At 30.3% G+C, this 17,036-nt stretch overlaps 1 protein-coding gene across 2 annotated transcripts; it reads left to right on the forward strand.

The window, feature by feature from the left end:
* Positions 1-3,233: 3,233 nt before the first annotated feature.
* LOC102661815 (protein ANTI-SILENCING 1) lies at positions 3,234-11,025 on the forward strand. 2 transcript variants are annotated; one of them, XM_006595088.3, is made up of 11 exons: positions 3,234-3,438; positions 3,692-4,099; positions 4,704-4,872; positions 5,060-5,412; positions 5,939-5,965; positions 8,076-8,168; positions 8,772-8,850; positions 9,011-9,101; positions 10,245-10,353; positions 10,464-10,580; positions 10,697-11,025. In XM_006595088.3, the coding sequence occupies exons 2-11, from the start codon at positions 3,734-3,736 to the stop codon at positions 10,781-10,783; spliced, it is 1,491 nt and encodes a 496-aa protein (XP_006595151.1). In that variant the 5' UTR covers positions 3,234-3,438; positions 3,692-3,733; the 3' UTR covers positions 10,784-11,025. The 2 variants fall into 2 exon arrangements, with proteins under 2 accessions (XP_006595151.1, XP_025981014.1); XM_026125229.2 differs by lacking the exon at positions 3,234-3,438 and having other exon boundaries at positions 3,591-4,099.
* The last annotated feature ends 6,011 nt before the right edge of the window (positions 11,026-17,036 follow it).

Below are 17,036 nucleotides of genomic sequence, written 5' to 3' on the forward strand. Positions count from 1 at the left end.
AGTTAGATTATGAATTATTGAAAAAGTTATATGTTAATTTATGTAAGAACTTGATGGTGAATTATAAAGATTGTAGTAGTGGGAACGAAACGCGAAAAATCCGTGAATGAGCTTCGTCACATTTTTAAGGGCAAATACCTTGAATATTACTAACTATTAGGACTGATACAGGTTGGGTATATTATGAGAGGGTGTCTTATAAGATTGGTTTAAACTTTTATAAGCATTGATTTAATCCTTGTATTAAGACATTTTAGCGAGATATGAATATCCAAAAAACCATTTTCCAATTGGGTAGTATTCAGTTTTTCAATATTGCCAATAGTTGTTCAAAAAAAAAATAATATCAATTGCCAATACTTGTTCTTTTTTTCTTCTTATTTTTTAATTATTTTCTTAGTTTTTAAAATATAAGTTTATTGGCATATAACTAGTTAGGAATGAAATTCGACAGCACACTGAAGTTCTCAAATGATTGATTTGGAAGATTGAAATAAAAGAAAGTCGTGGTTGTAATTGACACGTGAGGATAAACTGAATTGGGAGGAGTTTCATTTAAAAGAAAACGAGCAACTTCTAACAGGGGGTCAAACTTATCTACAAAAGTTAAAACAATAATTGTTGAGAAATAATAGCCGCGTGAAGAATATTGCCATTAGTGCAGTATAGTTACAAAAAGAAGAAAAAAATGAACTTGACTGTATTCGCTTTGGACTTCAATTACAAATTCTCTCTCTCTATATATGAAAGAGTATTTTTATTATTCAACGGAAGAAAAACAGGCTAAACTAAGCCATCATTAGCTTCTTTTTTTTTTTAAAAAAAAAAACCATCATGATAGAATGAGAAATGATACTTATATTGAGAATCATACAACTTATATAATATATAATGTTGTATAAATGGTTGAATGTGATTATATCTCTTAAAAAAATTGTATCCGAGAGGATGTGAGAAGTAAAAAATGCATAAATATTGAGGTGACACTTACTTTAATTTATAAAGTAAATGACTTGAATTTAAGTTGAAAAGGACTAAATTACATAGACAAATTATCTTAGGGTGTTAGTGTAATTTTTATAGAATTTTTTATAAAAGATAGATTTCTTTTGGCTATATCCGGTAATAAATTTTAGGTAGTTTTTTATTTTTTGATTAGTTGAATAACTTATTTGGTTTTTTTAAACAAACTATATTAATAGCTTATGAATAGTTTTTAATATTTTTTAAAATTTTATTTGAGGAAATATTTTTTAAAATGTTATCTTCTAGTTTTAACTTTTTAAATACACTATTTGTCACGCAAACTAAAAAACATTAATAAATAAATGAAAGATGATAATAATTAGATAAAATTATCTTTTTTTTTGTTGGAAATAGTACAACAAAACAACATTTTAAAAAATATTTTTAAGTGTATAAATAGAAAAAATGTATTTTTTTATCACTGGAAATTGAATACAATACTAAGGAATTAATAATACCCACATACCCTATTCAACCAAATTAGGCCCATTTTGATAAATAGAAAAAAGTAATTAACACTAATATTATGTTGAAAAGTTAAAATAATATTTATTTAAAACTTAGTTTTTGTTTTAACATTACACATAAATATTAACTCTCTAAACCATTTTTTTAGTAAAAAAATGGGTCTTTTCACTTAAAAAAAGTTTTAAAATTAGTTTTTCTATGATATAAAGCTCCTAACATTAATAACTTATCCTTTAAAAAAACAATAATAATTTACAAAAACTTTAAAAACTTTCAATATCTTTTTTTAAAAATAACAAATTATACATCCTCTCATATGTTTAAGATTTATTACACCGATCTCCTTTGCATTAAAATGCATTTTTTTACACCCCTTAATCCAAAACCATTAATTGTTCGTGTTAATTTTTAGTGAAAGGTCAAAAAATCTCTTTCACTTAACCCTATTCTCAAAAGCTCGCACCCTTTCATGTATCATCCACACTCTTGACGCTATACGGCGCCGCACCCTCCATCGTTTGCACCACACCTTCCACCTACCACCTCTCCTTCAACCTCATCGCCCTCAATAACAATGTCCATAGAAAATATAACAAGAGCGCCCTTGCCCTAATTTTAATGTTTTTTCCATCAATTTTTGGGACGATTTTGCTATTGGATTGATAAAGGTTTTTTTTTAATGTCTTTTGTATGATTTTCTTTTTTGCTATTGAGTGTTTTTTCATTTCACGCGGCATTGCTCGTCAGGCTTTCGCCCATAGCGGAAAATTCCCCAGAGCGGCCTCCCGTAAGAGTCTGGGCCGTGTCTCAGTCCCAGTGTGGTAGATCATCCTCTTGGACCAGCTACTAATCATTGCCTTGGTAAGCTATTGCCTCACCAACTAGCTAATCAGACGCGAGCCCCTCCTCGGGCGGATTCCTCCTTTTTCTCCTCAGCCTATAGGGTATTAGCAGTCGTTTCCAGTTGTTGTTCCCCTCCCAAGGGTAGGTTCTTACGCGTTACTCATCCGTCCATCACTGGAAACACCACTTCTCGTTCGACTTGTATGTTGTTATTAGTTTTGTGTTTCGAGAAATTGATGCTTGTTAATTTATTGATTGATTGTGTTGATGTTCCATTTTTAGTGTTTGAGATTTTATGGTGTTGGTGTTTTATGTTCGGTGTTCCATTTGTGAATAAATATAAAGTGTGAGGAAAAAAATAAAAATAAATTGATCCAAGTATTTATTAAACCCGCATGTGCATGACACACTATCACTTGAGGTTAATAGACATGCATGACACATGATCACTTGAGGTTAATAGGAACAAAATTGTTATTGGATAAGGAGTGTCAATGTAATGAAAATACAAAATATTAGATGAGATTTTCTATAGGATCCAACAATAAGAAAAAATGAGTGTAATAAGTCATAAACTTAGGATGGAGGAGTTTGTTCTTTAAAAAATTAGGCAATCATAGATCTAATTGAAAAAAATAGTTAAAATTGAAAAGAAAACCTACTAAATAAGTTAACCGACCACATATTTTATATTTTTCATGAAATAAATTTTATAAAATGAGTGGTAACTAAATGATGAATGATGAGGGTCACAAAGAGAGAGTTAATAGTAGTAGTAGTAGTGGGTAAGTGGGAAACGAATCGCGAAAAGGCCGTGAAGGAGGTTCAAAATGTATTGGTTATTGACTACTGGTCATGCCCTGGTGCATGCCTAGACTAGACTGTACGGACGAACGAAGAAGAATCAAGAACGGTGTCGTTTTCTTCTTCTTCTTCTGCCACCTTTCACAATCACTGGCTCGCAAAACCCCAATTCCATTTTCTGCTTTTAACTGCGTCGTCGTGGTGCATGATTGCTTGTGATGGAAGCAGCTTTTCCTAACTTACCGAAGTCAAGCTTTCTATTATAGAATATACGTTACAACATTTTTCACTTGTTTGGTGAGGGAAACCGCGCTAATCTTCTCTATCCAACTTTCGTAAACCCATGCTTCCCGCATTTACCTTTCTGTTATTATTTTTCTAATCCCTAACTTCCTCTGTTTCCCATTTTATTCGACTCTTCTTCTTCCATCTTCTATCTCTTCTTTCTTTCTGTCACACTTTGCTCTACTATATGTTACTATTTTTTATGCTTTTATCGTTTCAAATATTATTATGTGACTTATTTATTTGTTGGTTTACTTTGTCTCAGGTATTTGTCCAACCTACGGTTGCATCTGTGATCGACTAGAACATGTCACACTCACGCCCACCACCATCAGAGGCAAATGTTGGAAAAATGATTGATTTCAAGTGGGGCGATAAGAGAGGTGTTGGTGGGAAAAATAAAGACATCCAGTACTATGAGTCCTTTGTTTACGAGGGTGTGCAGTATTTTCTGTATGATTGTGTTTACTTGTACACTGCCGGCCATGTTGAAACTTCCATTGGCAAGCTTGTCAAGATATTCGAGACACGAAATCGTCAAAAGATGATCAAACTTGTCTGGTTTTTCCGGCCCTTCGATATTCGTAATTGGCTCGGACAATATAAGCCGTGTTGGAATGAGTTGTTCTTGGCATCTGGTGAGGGCAAAGGTGTTTCCAATTTCAATTACCTGGTAATTTAACTAATTAATTGCTTATCGAGTTATTGATTCAGATTGAGTGAGTGTGATGTTATATTTTGGAGTAGTAATTTTAGTTAAAGGTGGGGTTTAAGGAGTCCGAATGTGTGGGATGGTTGCATGTAATGAGGAACTTGTCTCTCTAAAGTTAATGTGTCTTAGTTTATTTTGGTAGGTTGAAAATGGTTCTGAAGCAATCTTTTTGTCAATGGCTAAAATGGTCATTCTGCACCATGACTTGGTTGGTTATAATTTATAAAACGCCGCTAAACTAAAAGTGTGTTATGATATGGGAAGCTAAAGTGCTAGGCATCAATTTTAAGAGGAACTTTAGAAGGGAAGAAAAAGAATGATAGCAGGTGCATTGGCCTGCAGTTATGCTAATGCTAGACTCCCCCTTTTGAAGTTTTGAAACGGTTATTAATTTGGTTTGCTATTTTGCTCAGTTATAAAATTTTGGGTAGAGCCTAAAGTGTCATTTTTGTTTTACATGGTACTTTTGTTGTACATAACATTTGATATAGTTGAAAATCGAGTCTTTGTCATTTTATAGAAGTTTGTTGATGCTATTTCCTTCATTTAAAATTTTGTTTTTCAGGAATCAATTATTCGAAAATGCAGTGTTATTTGCACTTCAAAGGACAAGAGAAATCCTAAGCCATCAGAAATAGAGTTAAAGAAAGCAGACTACTTTTTCAATTGCACTTTCGATGTTGTAAGGGGTGTAATCATTGATCAATTTACTAATGAGATTGATGGAATTAGAGGTCATTATTCATGTCTTGTATTTTGTTACATGCCATCTTCATTAAAATTAAACTGTACACATCACATGTGGAAACTATTTGACTTGTTGATCTGGAGAAATTACTGTTTTTTTTTAACACAGCAGCCTGTAGTTGCCTTAAATTAGTATTACGACTCACATTAGCTCACTTGATTACTGTTCTGCAGTGGAGCGGTTCTTTAACAGGAATGGGGATGAAAAAACCAGTAACCATCTGCATGTTGGGACAGATATAAGACCCAAAATTGTGATTAAGACTAGGACTAATCCTTGTACTATCTCACATTGTCAAGTTAATGATAAAGCTAAAGTTAGGACTTATGAGAATGTTTTGCCAAAGCAATCATCAGATTCTTATACATATAAAAAGAGGAAGATTGTAGAAGAGAAGCCAACCATTGGCCAAATTAGCAAAACCCCTAAGGAACAGGAAATTGATGAGAAGAAGGCAGAACTCAGACAGGATGAAAGAGTCAAAACAAATAAAAAAGTTATTGATGTAATTGAAAGGCCAGATGCAGTAAGTCTCTAAAATTCCATGTCGATTGTCTTGTACTCATATTTTATGTTCTTAAAAGTCTAATCCTAGATGTGCTCTTGTCAGTTCTTTCATGCTGAGCATTCACACTGGGCTGGTTTCTGTATTCATTATGGAAACTGGCCCAACATGAATGCCCAACTGACTGGGGGTTGTTTGGTATCTACATCTTATCTACTTGTTTGGTGTCTTGAGAAAATTTACCTTTGAATATTGTTGAAATATGAATGGTTCATCATAATCATAATTATGATTTGAAGCTCTCTTTTTTTTCTTGTCTATTCTTTGACTACAAATCTACAATGATAGGAGTCCCTAAAATGTAAAATGTCCCTTTTTCTCTTGATAAAAATTATTTAACTTGAGAACCTGACTTCTGAAGCAAGATAAAGAGAAACTTGATGGTAACAAAGCGAGTATTCTTAATTTGTAACTTGTAGATGTGGTTTCATATATGACTCCTGTCACAGTTCTAATCCTTTACGAACCCTTGATTTCATTGTTGCAGGAAAAAAGAAGGTGGTTTAAGAAAATGGTGAGTTTATATTTATTGTAAATTCGTGGTTTAGGTTTTGATCATTTTTATGGTTTGGGTTTATCTAAAAAATAGTCTTTTTCTTATTTGGATCTATGAAGGACAGACATGACATTGACACTTCGACATGACTAATGTCCAAAATATAAGATGCTTTGTCGTACCTGTGTCTGTGTTTTTATCACGCTAATACACTTTTATTGTGCTAAATTTAATACATCGTAATAATTTCTCTGATTATGCATTGATGTGTATATTAATTTTTAGATGATACACTTGCGGCAAAGAAATTTAAAAATTTAGTGGATTGCCAATGACAAAAATATGAAGATGTCACTATAGAATTTAGTTTAACCTTGTTTCCAATTGGACAAATTGATGTGGGTGATTGCTTATCCTTCCAATTCCATAGCTTTTTAAATTCTCCCTCATAAAAAATATAAGTCAATTTATTAAAAAATTTGAAAAAGAAAAACAAAGTAAAAAGTTAATACATATTTTTTTTCTGCTTAATGCATGTTTATCAGTTCGTTTTTTTATTTATTAATTTATATTTTCTCAATACATGTCTATTTGTACATATATTTTTTTACTTGTTGTGTCTCTACTGTTTATGATAATGAGTCTCGCAAAAGAATATTAAGATTTAAGAGATAATATTCATGGAATGAGTCTCACGAAAATAGGTGAAAGACATTAATTTTTAATATTTTAAGCTTTATTTTCTAAAGATTTAAGTAATATCATTGTGTTCGTCTATATGGAAGTGTTGGCTCAAGTCGAGTTGTATAGAAGTGTGGCCTTAAGTGTCCAAGAAGGTAAAAAATATTTTTTTAGTTGGATACTTAATGAGAAGTGTCTGACACATGTTAGACGAGTGTCGGTGTCGGAAACATGCTTGACATTGTGACACTTAAAATACAAGTGGTGTTGGCACTTCATAGATTTGGAAATAGAAAAATAGTGTAATGTAATACATGAAAGTTTTTATAGGCTGAAGTTTTTTTACTTTTTCAGAACTTCCACACCTTATACTCTGGGATCTAAACTGGTTTGCTTTATCTATAATTTCTTAATCTTGTATCTAAAACTATAGAGTTTTTCTTAGCTTTTTAATTTTGTTATTTTTTATGCGTACTGATGATTTCTCTCTCTTTTTTTTTAATGATTAAAGTACTGAAGTTATAGTGGGCAGACTATGTTTGTCTTTACATGCTTTTATCTGTATTATTATGATGTGAAAAAAAATCACTTTCCATCAGCCAGTAAATTTACAAATTGACTTCCTACACACTCTACCATCAATGGTCTTAAGATATGACTATGACTTAAATTATCTGCCAAATTGTAGTTACTTTTTTAAAGATTTGCTCTTTTACCTGCAGGTAGAGAATCTTTTTGTAAACTTGAATTTTTTCTTGTTATTATCAGGCAGCTTGATGGTTAAGAATTCCCGATATCTTAGCTAAGAGAAATTAATTTTCCATTTGAAATGCTTGTTATTGTGATTGCCCTCTTCCGTAATTTTTTTTTTTGGTTTATCACATTTAGGTCATTCTCCTATTGAGTCATCAGTTTTTCAATAAAGTCTTAAATAAGATCCTTTTAACTTTGAGTGGCCAGTCTACATCCTTGTGATATTGATTGGAAACTTACCAAATTTCTAGTGTGCCAGAATTTTCACTTACCTGAATAAAACCAAATGTAAATTCACTCTTTTAACAATTGCATGTGGCTACTTTTAAATGTTTTTTTTTGGTTCGTTTGCACATGGCACTTGCCTATGTTGGTTTGAAATAAGCGATGCTAATCTTATTTGGATTTAACTAGTAATAAATATTCTTGATCTTAAAATATGATCAAACAATTCTTTTTGAACTGCTACAAAATAAGTATATTTTATAATAAATAGAATGAAGTGAAGTTTCCTTTTTATTAATCATTATAAAAATTTTGTTCTTATCTGCTTTCAACCATATTTGCATATGGCAGATTATATATATAGTACAGATTAAAAATTTCATCCAGAGTGAATAAATGCAAATATATTCTTCTATCATAAGGATATAATATTGTTATACTTGATTCCTTCTAACAATTTCATTTGTAGCCTTGGGATGAAAGACTGCAGACAGCTCAAAAGATGGGTACCTTGGTTTTACTGAATAATCTAGATCCATCCTACACGTCATTTGAAGTAGAGGTATACAGGGTCCAACTTTTCAAATTCTCTAACAGATTGTTTACTTTCTACTGAACAGAGGTTTTTTATATTTTACTTGCATTAAGATGATGCTATGGTGAGCAATCTATCCAATCATTATTGCTGCCTACTTTATTTGTGCGTTGAACTTTTAAAGATTACAACCCTATAAGATTATGACTAGCTTTATGAAAATTTCAACGTCATCAGAGACATGAACAGTTGTAAAATTTCTATAACATGACAATTGAAAAGTGAAACGTATCTATTAGTTGAGACTGATATAATCTATGTGCTGATATAGTTTTAGAAGTACCCATGACATAGTTAAATGGACAAAACATTGATCAAGTTCCTAACACCCTTGACATCAAGTTCTCTAAGTATTGTCCTATTTAAAATACCCTATATGTTGTGTGCGGATGTGCTATATATGGCTTGACAACCATAAAAATTGAAACTTAAATGGACGTGACCAGACAATCAGTTTTCAGATGAGTTATTCTTCTTCCTAAGAGGAAGTTTTAGTTTAGATTTTAAATTAATCGGGTCTGTGTCTAGTGTTTTTGTTTCTTAATGTCTTTTACCTCAATTCTTGTTCAGGATCTTGTTTGGTGTGCTCTCAAAGCAAGGGTTGAGGCAAGGATGATAGAATGGAGCCCAGGTTCCAGTAAATACTATGGTAGCTACAGATTTACCTTTAAAATCATCAAAGAATCCCATTTTGTTATTTTTTCTGTGGCTCTTTCATTGGCATGATGAGAAATATTAATTCAGTTGTGCATAATAAATGTTGTGACTTTTAGATCCTCCATTGATTGTGTTTCCTCATCTACTGACAGGTAGAGCATTAGTTATTTTTAAGACAAAAGATGCAGCTGAATCTGCAATATATCAGTTGAACAAGAGATGCCTTGTTCTTGGAGAAGGGAGGTATTGCTCTGTGGCCTTGTTTTTCATGTTGAATTTCTCTTCTAACTTCTATGAATCGTTACAATGATAATTTGTTCTATTTAAGAACTTGGATAGTGTCTAAGTGATCTAACACCCACTACTTTCTAAAAAGATTATCTTATAGAGTTGAAAGGCTTTACTATTTAATTAGTGTCATTTCCAGGTCAGAGAAAGTTATGTCGATAGATGCAAACCACACAATAGGTTCTAATTCGTTGATATACTAATGCTATATCTCCAAATATGAAAGTCAACATAGAATAATGGTTAAGTTTATATTTCTTCGCATTTTGGTTAGATAGATAAAAACAAAAACAGGGATTTTGCACCAAAAGTTGAACCTGGCAACATTCTATTGTTGATCACGGGGGTAAGGATTAAATAATGCATACTATATGTATTCTTTTTGTTTGCACCATTTGTTATTACAATGGAAAGAAAGAAATATCTGACATTGGATGGCTTTGATTTTCCAAAGAATTTTAAACTTGGCATGATATTATACTGCATAATATATACAACAACAAAGCCTTATCCCACTAGGTGAGGTCACACAATGCCTTGTGGCTTGATTAGAAGTCAAAACTTCTGGAATATTATTTACCATAAGATATCTTTTGACAACTGCTTCAAAGTCTTTCTTGGCCTCCCTCTCCTTTCTGTGGTCACACATTCATCTTAACATTCTCATTTCTATTACTTTCACATTTCTCTTGTGTTGTTGCTTTAAAGTCCAACATTCATCACCATACAAAATAACCGGACTTAAAACAATACAATAAAACTTACATTTGAGCTTGGTAGGTACTTTGTGACCAGAAATAACCCCTGAGCCTTTCTCCATTTTAGTTGTTGCACTTATATGTTGCATGTGACATTCTCGTTAATTTCTCCGTTAATTTCTCCATCATTTTGTATAATTGATCCCGGATTAGACAAGTGTGGTAGTATGGCATTTTCTTCCATTTTTATTTCTTAGTCATATTCCTCTTGTCTGTTGCTAAAATTGCAATGCTTACACTGTGTCTTACTTCTACTTAAGCGGAAACCCTTTATTTCTGAACTTTGTCTCCAAAGTTATTTTATACTGCATAATCTATACTGTTTATAAATTTTCTGCAGGATTGTCAGTGCCATCAAGGGAACTCTACGTGAGCCTGGCAAGAAAAAAAGATTCACTGGCCATTTGGTCCTTGACAGAGCTGCGCATCAAAGGCAACACCAAGAGATGGTAGCCTAACTCACCTAATTCATTGATTTATTTTACCTTTACCCCTCCCCCCAGCCCACGCATATATTTGAAAATATGATTTACATGATGTGTTGTGTGTTTTTTTATAGAGAAATGCAGTATCAACATCACATTGCTCCCAACCCAATACAATTGAGTACGGGATGGCCACTGAATGGATACTGCATTATGAGAAGTCCAATGCATGCTGGAATGCACTATATGAGGTGGAGCATGGTGAAAAAAATATTTCTTTTGTGTTGCCAATGCATCGCCTCAATCTTTTTTATCTAACGTCTTATGCCTTGGCTGGATGGTTTAACAGAATTTGTTTGCCATGCAGAAACAAATGAAGGAGATACAAGATGTGAGGAGCAAGCTTAAAATGGACAGGATTTTTTCTGTTGAGTCATTGTCTAATCCTACTTGATAAAAAGAATTTTCTTTTTCTAACTTCTTCTAGACATAATTTTGAGGGGGCGCGTTGAAGTTATGTTCCCGCATGTACAAGGAAAATTGTAGGTAGGATAGATTCATCTCCTCCACCCTGTTTTGTAGGGGACTAGGGGCCAACCTATGTGGTATGCACTCAAATATAAGTTGTTAATTTTTGTTTTTTTGTTAGTGGGGAAAATGGAACCCACAATCTCACTTTTTTCTTTTACTATCCAATTAATCTTATAACTCCTTGGCATGAAAAGGATGTAAATTGGCAATGATTTCAATATTGTTAATTTTACAACTGACTTAGTGTTTTGCATTCGATCTTGTGCTTTTTGCCAATCCGTTCATTTTATAAAAAAAAACAACAGTATTTTACATTTGTTATTTTTGCTAAACTATATATTCCTTATTGTCGTAATCCACTTTCTCTTTTGCAAAACAGATTTACAATTTAATATTTTCATTCAATTGAGTTATCTGAGTGTTGGTTTATTTTCTAAAAATCTCTTTATAACTCAATTTGTCTGACTAAACTCAATATTATTAATTGTTTGAATTAGTATTAATGAAAAAGATTAGGAATGGATGGATATCATGCTAAAGAATGACAATCTTCACAAATTATTTTCAATACGAATACGTTAAAATTAGTATGCATGAGAATATTGAGTGTATTGGCTTTACCTTTTAGTTAGTTTAACCTCAGTAATCTCAACTCTTATCTCATCTACGAATTGCTGAATGCTGATGCACAGATGCAGCCGCCGTATTGTCCTTCCTAAGCCACACTATGCCCACAACTAGTAAAACACAAGATACATTAATGTCAAAACCGGCCTAGCATGAATGCCCAACTGAAGGGGGTTGCTCTTTGCACCGCCCAAAAATTTTGTATTTCTTTTTACATAAATACCTTTCATGACTAATTTCTTTTGTGTTTTTTGATACTTGGATACTAGTTTCTGTTTCCGTGAAAGGTATTTTCATAAAAAATTTCAAAATTTTATGAATTTCAATAAAAATCAGTTAATCATAGAGTATTTTCAAAAGAGTGTTTTGTTCACATATTTGCTAGCATTCCTTAGGAGAGTATTAGACTTTTGGAACGTGTTAGGATTGTAACACACTTATTCAAATACATTTTTTTAATTGATTAAAATTTATTAAAAACTAAAAAATAAGAAGAGAGATTCATTAAACGTTGTGGGATTTATAAAATTGTCATTTTCCATAAATCTTAACTAATAAGAATGAAAGCGTTCAAAAGAGTGTGTCAAAATAATATATTCCTAATATTTCTCTAGTATTTTTGTATCAATAAAACTTTCTTTAAACTTCAAAAGGTTAAATTTTCACATATCCATAAGAACAATTTTATGAAGAATATAAGTAAAAAGCATTATTAAAAAAATCCTGAAAAAATTAAATTATAGGATAAATAATCAAATTTGTCCTCAAAAGTGTGATGTCGTGATAATTTTTTTTATTGGAAAATGTTAATTTATTAGTTTTGTTATAAATGTGTGATAAGTGCAATAAATTAGTCATACCAAAAATTTAATGACAAATTGATCCCTGCATTTTATAACTTAATGTCAAATTAATCTTTAAATATTATAACTTAATAAACAAATAGTCCTTGAATATGTTTTAAAAGGTTAAATTGTTCACATAGTTTCTTATCTTTATTTTAGGTTGTAATTTAGTCTTTTATTTTTTAAAAGTTGGAAAATAGAGTTTTATTTATTAAAAATTATAAAATGATTCTTTAAGTAATTTTTTATAAGATGTTTATCTCAAAAAATCTAAAAAGACATTAATTCAAAGATAGAGATACTATAAAAAAAACTACTTAAATGATTATTTTATAACTTTTAATAAATTTGAAAATTTTAAAAATAAAGAATTAAATTACAAGCTAAAATAAAAATAAGAGACCATCAAAATAATTTTAGCCTTTTTAAAAATAATATTAAACTATAAAATTAAATTGTAGCAGTATAATGAAATAAGACGTGAGATGTTTGGATATGTTTGTCTAAAGGAAAGGGGAACATTTGGACAGTGAGAGTGTGACTGAGAGTTAGGCAAGGGCATTCCATGACGGCAGACATAAATAGTAATGGGTGAATATCATATGTGTAGCACAACAAAACTGTAGTTGTATCTATGATTCATGGCTTTCAACGGTGATGAGTCCGTTCACGATCTCTAGGGGTTTCATTTTGGGGAAGAATTCTAAGTTAGGGTTTTGAAATGTTCACATGGAGGACATGGAAAATTTAGAAACCCTTTTGGGGATGTGAACATTAGCTCTCAACTAGAAGTGGGAACAAAAAGCTGAGTAAAAGAGTGGCAAACTCTCTAGCTTTCTACTTTCAAGGACCTCCTTCTTTCTTATGTACAAAATTTACCAGTGCAATTATATCCAATATCTTAGGGGACTAGGAGTCAACCTATGTGTTATCCCTTCCCTTCAAATGTTTCAACTGAGTGTTAAGTTTTGCGTTTAGTGAATACTTCCTCCGGACCTAAATATAAGCAAAAAAAAAATAATTTTGGACCTAAATATAAGTAAATATTAACTAACTTTTATCTTATTTAATAATAGTATTTATATTATATCATTCTTTTAATAAAATATTGTTTCCCGTTAATCATTTATTTCTATTATGCAAGCATCACTATGAAGGGTATTTTAAGAAGATTTTTTGAAATAAATGTTATTAACTGAGTTCATTAATCCATGTGTCTCGTAGTTAAATTTGCTTATATTTAAATCTGGAGGGAGTACATTATATTTTTAACAACTTGGGTGTAAATACATGCAAAATTGTCTTAATACACTTTCTTATCCTTTTTTTGTTTGAGAAATAAAAAGGTGGGAAAAAACAATGATTTCAATATTTTTATAATTTTGCTATTAATTTAATATTTTACTCTTAATCCATTTTATCTTTTGCCAAACAGATTTACATTTAATATTTTTGTTCATTGGGGTTAGTTGAGTCTTGGATTATTTTCTTGAAATCTCTTTATAACTCAATTTATTTGACAAATCTCAAAATATTAAATGGTTGAATCAGTGTATGTGAAAAAGATTAGGAGTGAATGGAAAACATGTTAAACAATAAAAATCTTTACAAATTACTTATTATAGTGAAAATTAAGATGCATGAGAATATTATGGATAGGCTTTACCTTTTAGTTAGTTTATCCTTCATTAGCACATCATCTTCCTAAGCCACTATGTACACATCTAAAAGTTTAAAATAAATTATACATATGTATCATTTTAGACTATTGTATCCTGCATCCCAATATTGAATCGTGCCCTTCCCATTGTATTTTTGAAAAGTTCATTCAGAATGTAAATTTACATTATGGAATAAATTTTTCGAAATGCAATAGGAGGTATTTGGTGTAATAGTAGGAGCATAAGAAATAAATGTCATCATTTTTATTGATGCTTATTTTGGGCCTTCAGTTTAAGCTTTGTCTGCACAAAAGCATTCATAAACTACTTCAAAATAGGGGATTTGAATCCAGCACTCCCATTTTATGTTATGTGTTTGAACAAAAATAATCCTGTTACCAAGAACCCCTATTCAAGAATGAATATTCTGGAATAGTTTTTGAGCACTTATTTCTATTTTAGAATAGAATTTTTTTTATTTGGAATAGTTATTCTGAAAAATGTATATGTACTCTAAAATAATAAAAAATACCATTTTGGAATAGTTTTTTTGAATTTTTTTATTCTCAAATAGTTGTTCCAAAAGTATATATATATATATTCCGGAATAGAAAAAATCCTTTCAGGAATAGCCGACATGAGAAGCTTCAGATCTATAGTTTTCTTTATAAATGTGGCATGATGGTGGTGTGTGACGACATTACTAGAGGATGCTGGAGGACAAGGCACAGGGTGGCACAGTGCGGAGTGGAGGGTCAACACACGTTATTATAGCAAGAAAGACAAAAGAAAAAGACAGGATGTCTTTTTCCGTTCAACTTTCTTTGGAAGGTGCAGGATTTAAAGTGGGAGGTGTAGGATTCAAATACCTCAAAAGAGGCCTACCTATTAAAATATGTAAATCGGCCCAACATGAATACCCAACTGACAAGGGGGCTTCTCATTGCACATTGTCTAAAATCTTTTCATTTTTTTTTTCTTTTTGAAATAATACCTTTTAAGGAAACTACTTTTTTATTATCCGTCTGATACAGAGATAACTAGTTTTCATTGATACACAATGATATTTCTATAAAAAAAAAATTACATTTTTTTTTGTAAAAAAATACCTTTCAAGGAAATTAGTTTTGGCTGTATATCTGATGCAAAAATACACCATGGAAACTAATTTTTGTAAAAGATATTTCCACACAAAAAATACAATTTTTTTCTTGGCAGTGCAAAGTGTTTGAGCCTTTTGGCAATCTCTGTTATGTTTTTCTGTTTTGGATCTTTAGAAACTTGTTAAAGAATTAATAATAGCTTCTTTTTAATATATAAATTTTAGACAGTAGCTTATTTTTAACATATAAAAACCACGTCTAAATTCATTAAAAAATAGATTATAGTAAGTATATTGATAATATTTTTAAAATTTTGATTTTTCAATCTGTTATGGCACTGGTTAGTATCTGACTTTGATTTTTAACAATAAAAATAAATTAATAAATCAATTAACTGAAGAATGTATAAGGAGTGCATTTGGTCTATTCGAACAAAATCCGTAAGGAAAAACTTGAAGTGCAGTCATGAGATTAATGCTTCTGGAGTTTGAGAATAGAGGATGAAGAACCTACAGAAATTGAGAATACTAAGTTCAAAACCTAGAAATGTGAAAATAGTGGACAAAAGATGTGAGAATACAGAAGAGCTAAAAATAATTAGTGCAAATATAAAGATGACAATAATAGATTTAGGAATAGTCTAAAAATACTTAAGAAATATACTGTCAGAGTCTTAGTAGAATTTGAGCATTACTCATTAGGTCTTTGAATTGTTTTAAAAAAATTATCTAGGGCTCTAAACAATTTTTTCAATTGGATTTTTGAATTTTTATTTATTTTTAATTAATTTCATCTCGTTAATTCTGTTAATGAAGTGTTTGATTTAAAGGATGAAAATATAAGATAAAATTTTAAATTAAATTAAAATATAAAATATTTAAATCCCACTAAAAAAGTACTCTAAGTTAACAACAAGTCAACAAGGATCGAATTAATTAATAAATACAAATTTATGGAACTAATAAAAAATAATAATCTTATTGGTATATCACTTAAATGCTTACTCCTACTATTTTGAAATTATTATTCTTTTAATAATTTTTTAATATTATTTGTCATTTTACATTAAGAAAACATTTTTTATCCTAATTTTGTCCGTATGATTCTATGTCAATGTATTAACTATTGTCTGAATAATAATAAATTTACTTTTATAATTACTTTTTTCTCTCTAGATTTTAGGATGGTTATAAAATACTACAATTTAACTATTATTTTGCAATATAGATAGAATAATTATTTTACAACTACTTTTTAATTCAACAATGGTGTGACATAAAATCTTGTGCCTTCAATATGTAGTAAAGGATTTCATCACAAGTGTGCATGAAAAAAAATACTACTTTAATTTAACTTCTATGATATTAAAACTAATATATCTGCTAAAAAAAAATTCAGAATCCTACTTGGCGGTAAAAGAAAATCCTAATTCATTATAGTAATTAAGGGTGTGTATTGGATTATGATTTTTAAAATATATATTTTAAAAAAAAATCTCATGGTATTTAGTCAGGATTTTCAAATACTATAAATAAGTTTTGTGATATTCAATTAAGATTTTTAAGATTTTTCAAGTAAGATAACAAAATCTAATGATATTTAATTAGGATTTTCTATAACTAATATAAAGTTTTTTTATATTAAAAAATATATAATTTTCGATAGATTATTTTTTCAGAAAAATTTGAATGGATTTTATTAGACTTTTTAGTATAAAATTTCTATCAAACAATCTTATCTGAACTGTTGAGATTTTACTAGACTTTTTTTTTTCTATTGATTACAAACTTTCTTTACTCTCATTATATATGTTCTTCTCTCTTTAGTATTTTACAAGATACATGTATCATATATATTTGTTGTATTCTTTTGGAATAAGGAATGTCAAATATATTTTCTTAATTTTGTCAACTACGTAACTCGATAATTCTCATACCAAT

This window comes from Glycine max, chromosome 13, assembly GCF_000004515.6.
Source record: "Glycine max cultivar Williams 82 chromosome 13, Glycine_max_v4.0, whole genome shotgun sequence".
NCBI lineage: Eukaryota > Viridiplantae > Streptophyta > Magnoliopsida > Fabales > Fabaceae > Glycine > Glycine max.